The sequence below is a fragment of the Bicyclus anynana genome, chromosome Z (genome assembly GCF_947172395.1).
Source record: "Bicyclus anynana chromosome Z, ilBicAnyn1.1, whole genome shotgun sequence".
Taxonomy (NCBI): Eukaryota; Metazoa; Arthropoda; class Insecta; order Lepidoptera; family Nymphalidae; genus Bicyclus; species Bicyclus anynana.
In genome coordinates this window covers 7,242,292-7,253,401 of record NC_069110.1, presented here as the reverse complement: position 1 = coordinate 7,253,401, position 11,110 = coordinate 7,242,292, and the positions used below count along the sequence as shown (strand labels likewise).

The 11,110-nt window shown below is 35.2% G+C and overlaps 1 protein-coding gene across 1 annotated transcript in view; it reads right to left on the bottom strand.

Annotated features, from left to right (window-relative positions):
* LOC112056469 (protein scabrous) overlaps window positions 1–10,690 on the bottom strand; it is a gene marked incomplete in the record, with an annotated part of 24,273 nt that extends 13,583 nt beyond the window's left edge. Inside the window, 1 exon segment of the mRNA XM_052890677.1 lies at window positions 10,346–10,690. Coding sequence (XP_052746637.1) covers window positions 10,346–10,512 — 167 coding nt within the window.
* Window positions 10,691–11,110: the final 420 nt, after the last annotated feature.

Here is an 11,110-nt window from a genome sequence, read left to right as displayed (position 1 = left end):
ACATTACACAGTTTTGTCTTTGACATTTGACTTAAAGTATGAAAGTGATAAAACTTACTATATGACTACCGAATCACAGAGGATGACGAAACCGGCCTTTAAACGTATCTAAGTAAAGCTGAAGCTCTGTTCACATTGACCATTCGAAGAGTTTCTAAAATAGTTCACTTCAAACCCTGAGCCAATGTGTATGAGCCTTACTTACGAATAATAAATTAACACGAAACAGTGGTTTTATAGTACTAGCGGACGCTCGGCGACTTCGTCCGCCCTTAGACCTATTTAATCCGACCCTATAGCTAAATCCGTTCTAACGGATACTTTTAACTACCTCTCTGCCAAATTTCATCTTTGTACATCATTGATTTATTTATTAGTCATTGATCTCTTATAACAAAAGCACGCTCAATCATGTAGAAAATATCACCTTGAAACTAGCCAGTTTTGCCTTGACAGTTTTAGAATTATTGGTAAAGAAAATTATACTTTAAATAAAGTAGAACATTCAATAAAATCCCAAATTCAACCGGATTGAGCTTAAGTTGAATTTGCAAATACGAAAAAAGACTACTTGAAAGAAGTGCCAAAAAGTTGTGTTTGGCACTTATTGTGACGTTTTTGGTCGCTAATTGTGCACGATGTTATTAGTCTAAGAATTTAAATATTCTTCTATATATTACAAGTATACAATTTATTTCCATAAAAACCTTATCTAAGTTTGTCGAAAGTTCGTGATACGAGAGCGTCGAATTAAGCGCGCCACATGCTGTCATAAAAACGCACCACCTGTCCTTTCGACGGGCGTTAGAATTTTTTAACTCTCTCGTGTTCTAAATACGTTATGTAAGTCCGACTTGTTACCTGACCAGTTTTGAAATCATGGACAATCCCTTTCTAAGAATTCATATTTTTTGTAGAATCAGAATCATTTGTTTGCAAGAAACATTAATTTTTTTACGAGAAGAGTTTTATTATTTAAATTTTATAAAGTTTTACAATAATATTAAAACTACGTACCTACCTATAACTACATATTATAAAAATTAAAAAGGAAATATACTAAATTTAAATTATATCTAAAGGCTCAGGCGTCGTAGAATTCGTCCGAATCGACGATCATTGGTAAAGTGCCCAGAAGGCTGGCAGTATTGCCATGTTGTATGGCAATACTAATTCTTACATTAAATTTAGTTATTACAAAGATGTTCTTGTATTAGGTAAAATGTTTCACCATTAATAGGTACACAAATGTGTGATTAATAAAATTAAATTTAAAAGAATTATAATTACAACAATTTGCAAGCATCAGCAAAGTACTCTTCTATGGAGTAGTAACATTTTTGTATTAGAAACTTTTAAAGTTTTTCTTTAAGTGTAGTTTTGCTGATGCTTCTATCTGCCAGGTGTTGTAAAGTTGTTATAAATTTTTGAAGCCATATGCAAGATACTTTTGTTAAATTGCGGTAATGAATGTTTTATGTAATGAATTTTAATAAGTCTTTTTGGATTCTTAGAAAATGTGAAGAGGCTTTCATTTGTATTATCCATACTTCTATACTACGTTATTTTGCCATATAAATTTAAGAGCACTTAGGTACAGAAAAAATTAAAATCAACCTATTCTCATACTTACCGAATACACATATTAACCTCATTAAAATCGATCAAGTTATTTCGGAAGAAGGCAACTAATGTTGTGAATTTTATTTAGAATCTAATAGAGGTCATATTTGATTGTTTAATTGATATGAATAGGCTTCAAAACTACTGGACTGATTTTAAAAATTGTTGTGAAAAAGGCTTGTGTTACCTATTAAGGCTTCCTACGGGAACGGAAACAACGCGAGTAAAACCGCGCGGCGTCTGCTAGTATATTATAAGTGAGTAAGTAAGTCTGTCTGTTACCTTTTCTGGGCTAAGTCACTGTACTAATTTGGATGATTTTGGTATAAAATATGGATAAACTTGTTTCAAGAATTTATAAAACTCGACACCTTGAAGGTTGATGTCTTATATGTAAATCAACTCTTTTCAAATTCTTTTTTTAAAGTTATATAGACGATAAATATTAAAATTTCGTGTGTTTATGATACTTGAATTTTTACCCTAAAGGGTTAAAACGGGGTTGAGTGTTTTTATGGAAATGTATAATTTTTAATCGACTTCCAAAAAGGAGGACGTTCTACGTTCGGCTGTATGTATGTTTTTTTTTATGTATGTCCAGCGATAATTCAAGTTTTAGTCTCGGTAAGTAATTAGTACTTTGGGCTAAAGTTAATTGTAAAATGTAAAGGGGTTAAAAAGGGGATGAATACTTACACAAATTAAAACGGACGAAGTTTCAAGCGTCCACTTGTCATTTGTACATCTTTACTAATATTATATAGCGATAAAGTCACGTTATTTGTGAGTGTCATAGACTATAATTGTTTAATCCTCGTATTCCAATAACGCGAACTATGCGGGCTTAGGCTTGTTATTATACACCGATTTGTTTTTTTTTTGCTTTCTTGGTTCTTTCTTGCATAGGGGTCTTAACGGTAAGTATTAAGAATAACTTTAGAAAGAGTGCAATATAATGTAATGTATGCGACACCCAAAATGTTTAACATACAACCTCGAAAATCGAAAGTCCGCCACTGTATCGGCATCAGCTGTCGCTCTAGTGATGTTACATATCGATTTTATTTCTACAATTTGCTAACGCTTCGAAAACGAAAAATGTATGGGAATGACATTTTTATAGATTTGTCACGTGATCAACCCGTCAATCGGAATATATATAGACCTAGAGATAGCTAGACATGCCCTATTTTAGGAAAAGGTTGATGGAAAACTTGGACAATTGAGTATTTGGACTTTGAAACCTGAAGCTTCAAAAGTCCAAAGTCGCCACGGTCCAAACTCTATGATTGGCAGCCGTATTTACCTTTAGTGGGAACAATGGCTGATTAATCTATCTATCAGTACCATTGACATATCTAGGATTGTTTCCTAGGGGGGGGGGGGGGCAGGCCAGGTTAGTTTTAGTTTAATTTGTATGTAATGTTGTACCCATTCTTAACACATACTTGCTAACTACATTCTTAAAATATAAAATGAAATACATATGTTTTCAGTCTTTTCTTACTAGTTAAATAGAAATATTGGTCATACTTGACCCGAAAGTACGTACGTACTGTTAGTCTCGGGCTCTCGGTGTTTATAAAAAAAAAACCATTTTACTAACGGTAACTATCTATAATTCTTCACTACGACAATAAACTTCCTATTACTTAGGATCACTTTCACGACTCGCGAGGACCTGCAAAGGGTCTATAGGCGGCGTATATTGACAGGGTCTTAGTCTTATTACTAGACCAGACCGGCGGGCATAAACCAGGTCCGTAGCTGGACAGCAATTCGGCTAATTATCAGAACGACCGGCTGTTGGAGGCAGAGCTATGATTTATATAGCAATTATATTGTTGACTGAACATTTATATCTGTGTCAAAGCTCTGCAGTACGAATATAAAATTTAGGGATGTAACAGTACGTTGTCATACGTACGGGACCCTAAAAATTCGTAATACCTATTCGTTTTAACGTCACCGTTGAGGAACCCTGCTATTGTGAATACCTAGGCACTTCCGGATGTGGGCTGGCGGCACATTATTTCCGCTTGGAATATAAATAAACATAGAGCCAGATGTTCAGTATTCACCCCCATCACGTGTTCAAAAAAGTACCCCTACGTAAATAAATAAATGCCTTGTTGGTTCAATGATTAGCATATGGTCTCTTACGATGTCCTGGGTTCGAACTCTGGTGTTTGAGTTTTTCTTTATTCTAATTTTCAGATAAAATTCTCAATCCAGAGTGGGGATGACTCACCGCGGCGCCACGGAGAGTCATCAAATTAACACCTGATAGTGGGCGATAATGATTTTAACATTATAACCTTAAGCCCACCAACCCGAGTTGGAGAAGCGTGGTGGGTCCAAGCTCCAAAACCCAGAGTGGGGGGAGGGAGGTGAAAACCAATCATATATTTATAAACATTATAATCTTTTTAACACCTAAATGGAACCGACTTCAATCATGTAACTGAAATGAGACGAAGAAGAATAAATGACGAAATTATGAGGTAAGAAACATTAAAAAAAACATGCGCGATGCGAGAACCTCCTGCTTTTTTGAAGTCGGTTAATAAAATGCTAGAAAGCTGTTATAAAGAGCGGGCAGAGAGGACTTCAACAGTTTTAATACCTAAATGTTGCAATTTAAAGTAGTGGTAACTCGTAAGCACCCAGAGTCATTTAAAATTTTAAATGGACGTGAATTTAAAGTATTTGAAAACATATTTATGATTTCTTTTACACTTAAAAGCTCAAGTTGCTAATACGTTTATCCATGTAGTGTATATTAGTCTGTGCATGTGCCATTTAGTTCAAAAAAAGTTCTCTGTCTCCAATAAATAGGTTAAGTTAAGATGTCATTCGATTCGTAATTGAATGTAGATAGTTTTTGAAAAAATTAGAGGCCCTCTCGCAAAAATTGCAAAACTTATAACAATTAACTAAAAATAAAGATGGGGTTCGGTTTTTGACTTATAACTCAAAAACTATATAAGATATTTCTAATCTGACGAAAGAATCAAAGAGAAGAGGAAATTTCCTAAAAAAAGTTTTAGTATTTGTAATTATAGAATCAATATTTATACTTTGTACTGAGGGTTGAAAATACATCCGAAAATGGGTGACCTAAATGGCACATGTGAACCAGACTATTTACGTAAATGCCCGGAAACATCTATTACCAATGATATTAAATACTGTAAGATGTGTTACTAGCGCATGAAAAATCAGGCGCTCTAAAGAGAACATTAATAGTCAACTCAATGTTAGTTGTGGTCAACAATGAACGTTATTTAAACAAATAATACCTAAATATCGTCTACAATGTCGAGTAATGTGTTCAGGAAGTGTAAAAACTATAGATTCATAAATATAAATACACTACATATAATATAAATCAAAGTTCTAAGCCGCGTCTGTGTGTCAGTCTGAACTTTACTGAAAGCTACTGAAAGAATTTTCATGCGGTTTTCAATAATAGTTAAAGTGATTTATGAGAAGAGGGTTCGGTATGTAATTTGACAAGATTTTGTATGTATAGATTGAAATATGATGATAATTATTGGGAGAATCGGAAAATGTGAACTGGAATGTTTCGTTTAATTTTTTTTTTATCTTTTGATAATATTCACCTATATGATTGTAGGTCACCTTACATTTATCATTATACTTAAACAAGTAAAATTTACAATAAATATAGTGTAGATATAATAATGTATATATAAAAATTTCGACGGTCTCCGCTGATCAGTGGTATGCGCGGTGGATTTATAAGACGGAGGTCCTGGGTTCGATCCCCGGCTGGGCCGATTGAGGTTTTATTAATTGGTTCAGGTCTAGGCTTCGGCCGTGGCTAAATAACACCCTACCAGTAAAGGCGTACCGCCAAGCGATTTAGTATTCCGGTAGGATGTCGTAGGATTTATATCCTTTTTCTAACAAGTTAGCTCGCTTCCATCTTAGATTGTATCATCACTTACCATCATGTGATATTGTAGTCAAGGGCTAACTTGTAAAGAAAAAAAACATGTAGATAGGGGTATTGATACTACAAAAGCTAAATTTGCGAACTAAAGCTAAGAGGGAAACACACTAGATCTTATAACATAGATAATATACGAGTATATTGCAGGCAGGTGTGCCAAGTAAAAATAAGTTACGAATATGTTTTTTTTTTTATATTAAACCTCTAGACGCAAAGTATTAACGCTTAAGGGCATGTTTTAAGAATGTGACTTTTGACAAAAACTAATTTAAAATATATACGACTAACAATGATGAAAAACACATACTTATGGTTGTACCAAATGGAAATAAGATTAAGTTTAATAAGTTTCCGATAACTGTATAGCGGCGTGTAAATTCAAACTGCTTTCAATCCACATAACTCGCGAAACAACGAACTAAAATTCACAAAACAGTCACATATTTCTACTAAGAAATTTGTAAGATTAGGATGTATGTATATATGTATGTATTAATTATCTTGTCCTACTTCAGATAAAACTTTGCCTTGAACATTTGGTCAAGATTTGATTGCTAGCAAAGCAAGAGCAATCAAGAATGAGACTAATAACTTTACAAAAAATTCCGATACAAAAATCGTGGTTTTATTAATTTAATTCATTTCGAATGCTTTCTCCAGCGCGAGTGCACATTTCGGTTAACACAGTCGCAATATTGTAAGAGTGGATAACGTCTTATTTATACTTCAAAGGAAGGCCCTTAAGACGCTGCAGCCGGTTTATCTCCTAGTAGAAAAATAAACCTGACAAAAATCGACTAACAAAACGTAAGAAAACAGCTGGCACCGATGCATTCCAAGCATGCAAACCTATTTTGTATTCATTTCATTTTTGCAATTTAGCAAAACTTGCTAAACTGGCCGTGCTGGGCCTTGATCTTATACTGGGGATTAAAAGTGGACGATGCGCGTATCTCAGTCGGGAATTAACGTATGCCCGCGCACTGATCGCTATTGCATGTCGACTTAAGCCTGTTCTTAATTCACCGCATTCACCCAGAGCAGGTGTTCAAAAATGCCGACCCCGCATGGTTTATGACCAAGTTCCGATTAATTTAACCGCTACATGTCCCGTCCCTTTGGCTGGCTTTACATTCGTGTGATGCTTATTAATTTTGAATATTTTTAATGCGATAATTGCTTATTAACATTCGTTGTCTTGGTATATTATAAAGGCGTAAGTTTATTTGTAAATGTGTATGTTTGTTACTTCCTTGAATATTGGAATAGAAATAATCGTAGATTATACCGTGGATATGCTTTTTATCCCAAAATAATAAATAGTTCCTGGGGTATTGTTGAGAACTCGAAGTTCATGCGAACAGAGTTGCGAGCATCTACTAGTTGCTTTATAAAACTTTTTGACTATTTATTTTATAGCGCAGAAAAATTTCTATTTTAAATACCTTAGCACTGACGAGCTGGATCAAATATTTGCAAAGTACGTAGGTATTTAAACTGGATTTACTCCACTTACAAAAAGGAAAGAACTGAAATGAAACGTTAATTACTACGTTCAACGCCGTCTGAATTTTGTCACTAAATTGGAACATTGCATTTTGAACTGTTTTCGAAATGTCTGTCTGTTGGTGTCAAGACTCTACTAAACTCTACTCTTTGGAAGTAAGATCCATTAAGAGTCGAGTACGAAAAAAGGCCAATTATTGTAGATTAATATAACACCTGGAGGCGGACCTCCTTCTCGAAGTGGGGATATGTTATGTAGCTTAGACACACCACGCCGAAAATGAGTTTGATTGTTACTAATTATTATAATAATAATTTCTACAATGGAAACCTTCATCCTCATCGTTATCGTCATCGTCATCATCATCATCACCACCACCACCATCATGATCGTTTTCATCATCATCATCATCATCATCATCATCATCATCGTCATCATCATCATCATCATCATCATCATCATCATCATCATCATCATCATCATCATCATCATCATCATCATCATCATCATAATCATCATCATCATCATCATCATCATCATCATCATCATCATCATCATCGTCATTAAGGACTTCCAAACACGGTTTTGAGCCGCTAGCATCCAGCGGCTCTTTGTAATCGCTTAAAATAGTAATAATCTTTATATCGATACTTAAGTATAATTTATTTTAAAATGACTTTATTAAAAAAAAAGATTTAATATAATAAGTCGATCAGTTGACCTGGTTCGTCGAGAGAGACTCTTGTTGATATACGAAGGCCACTTATCGTCCAACTTTTATATTGACACGTTTGCAAAGTTTTAGGAGGCCTTCCCTCTTATACCACAAAATGAAGGGTTGATTTCTTTGTACGTGCGAGAAAAATGTCTCGATGATCCAGTGGTTAGCCGAATTTGATTATAAGGTCCTGAGTTCAATTGAGTCGGGGTTTTAAATTAAGACTTTTAAAATAAAAAAAAATCTCAAAAGTTGTAGTAGTAGGTATATTAGTAGTAGATAGTAGTAGTTAATAGTAACTCAAAGTGGGTGGTTTACTCTCATCGGAGAGTTGCCGTCGGTACCGGAGCACAGCACCGGCCCGAAGTAAATTTTAAAATGGAGCGAGATCCAATTATGGCGACTCTCCTGTTTGCTCCTAATAAGGAGATAGCTATACCATATTATGAGTGTAAAGTAAGAATGGAACGCGAAGATCTCGACCATACTCTGGGGTGACCCATTGAATATCAGGCGCTGTACCATCTACGGTTGACTAGGATTATCATTTAGCCGCTCTCTAGGATTTGGCGCCTGGAGCGAGCGAGCCAACCACATTGGAGCAGTGTGGTAGGTCTAAATTCCCCCCCACTCCTTTAAGGAAGGAGGCTTGGTCCTGTAGCGGGCCCTTAGGTTGCTAATAAAGATGAGGAACCATTACAACCACGTAGTCTTTCAAATGATAAAAACTGTATCATAATCGGTGCATTAGTTAAGAAACTACGATGCACAGATAGACACACACAGACAGAAAGCCAAATCCAACCCGAAAACATATATATAATTTTCGCTAGAAATGTAAAATCCTAAATTGATCATAGTCATAATCAAAGCCACGGTCTCTTTGTTATTAAGTAAGATAATCCCAATTGAACCAAAGAGCTCTTTAAAAACTCTAGCAATAATAACATTGGGTTCCTTATGAAAACTATATTCAATATCAAATTATATGCTCAAATGTTAATTTTTGTACATTTTTTACACCCTTGTAAAAAGACAAAATCACAAAACAAATTGAAATACGCAAATTGGTAAACCTTGCAATTTACAATTAATAAATATTAAAAAAAAAAAAAAAAAAAAACACGCTTTTAGCACACACAAAAAATTACAAACGCAGCGTTTTGACCAAAAATAATAGTTTAAAAAACTAAAAAACACTGTTTTATCACGCAATAAAAATTACAAAAAATAGACAATCCGCCATCTTGGATGTCCGCCATCTTGGATGTCCGCCATCTTAGATGTCCGCCATGTTGGATTTAAGTCACGTGACAATTTTTTTCGTATTCCTGACAGCAAACCCTTTGATTTGATACCCATATCATGGGGGGTGCATTTCAAATAGCCTGTCCGCCGTCTTAGACGTCCGCTATATTGGATTAAGGTCAATTGACTATTTTTTTCGGACTCCTGACATCAAACCCTTTCATTTGATGTCCATATCATAGAGGTGTATTTTAAACAGCCAGTCCGTCATCTTGGGGAGCGTTATTAGCTAGTCATGTATTGTCATCAGAACTCAGAGCGTGTGCAAAATTTCATCCTAATCGAAGACCAAAAAGTAGGTCAAATTGAGATTCCAAAATTTTCTTACATACATAGTTACAAGTGAAGCTAATGCGTGTTAAAAATACAATTGACATAAATTTTTCAATGTAATAAATGTCCTAGGTCTGTGCCTTTAAAACCTGTTATTTCAGCATTTCTAGTTAAAAGTTGGACGCCAAAACATATATTTAGACGAGCATAAGATAAAGGATAAACTTGAACTAAAAGGAGTACCTATCATCCAATTATCGTCTTAGGTCACTATGCTTAACCAGCGCTATCGAGTGATTTGTATTGGGTACTCCTAGGTACCTACTAACGCCATAACTTTCGTAATTAACTAAACTTAGCTTAAAGTTTTATCAAATGTGGCTAAGCTTTTTTCAAAAGATTCTTGAAAAGTGATACCTACTTAACTAACTCCTGGTCTACTCGTAGAATACTGAGGCAAATACGTCGATAACTTTGTTTCGTAATTAATAAGTTTTCAAAAAGCGTAATATTCCATCTCTGCCAGATTATAAAATAATTTACTTTTATTGTCTGTTAAATGACTTCCCATAATTTAATTTTATCATAATAGCTTTAAACTTTAAAGGTGTTATATTAATTTTAATCGCACAGCAGATTTTAATTACATGCATTCTCAATTTAATAGAGCTCTATAAATTTCGGACACAACGTTTTACACTAAATGATGAGCCATACACTAAGGTATTTAAAACTTGTTGAAAAACTAAAGAAAAGTTATTGAAACAAGCTACTTTTGATTTAATAACTCACTAGATTTCCTAAAAGTATATTACTTAAATTCGCCGAAGCAAGTTTTGAAAAGCGCATTATATTCGCAATGCTTTCGAAAAATCTCTTGATCTGTCTGCAATACACGATAAAAAAATACATTTTCAGTTCTTAATTATGTACTTACTTTAATTCCTGTATTTCTTTCTTCAGACTGGATACATCGGACGAGTGGGTTGTCTTCAGCAACTCGATCTGTTCGCTCAGAGCGGCTATCTCTTGTTTCAGAGATGTTTCGCGGGCATTCGCAGTCCATATAAGAACAAAAAGGGCACAAATACGAACGCACTTCATGTTCGCGGCGATGAAGTACCGACTGTTAGTTTGCTCGGGTGTCGCGCGTCGCGAGTGAGCGTCTGATTCGCTCCACGGTCCCGACAGGAATGGGTCGCGGGCTAGCCAATCGCTTATTATACAGAATGCAGGCTGCGTTGTGAGCGCAGATGCGTTCAACAGTTGTTCCGAAGCTCGAGCCCCGAAGCCCCCTGTGAGCTTACGCGGTGTGCACTAGTCCGATCCGCCCCGATGGGTACGCACTGAAATCATCATACCACCAAACAACCTGCCCATCAATTATGTGTATACACGATTCGAAACATGAACCACTACATCGTATTTTCGGATTTGCTATCATCTAACATGATTTATTCCAACTAAATAACATTAATTAACAGTTTTTTGTTGAAATAACGTTACACTGCTCTTTTTATCAACCTATATTCGGCTTACTGCTGAGCTCGACTTTCCTCTCAGAATGAGAAAGGTTAGGCCAATATTCCACCACGCTGGTCCAATGCAGATTGGTAGACTTCACACACGCAAAGAATTAAGAAATATGCCGGTTTCCTCACGATGTTTTCCTTCACCATTTGAGACACGTGATATTTAATTT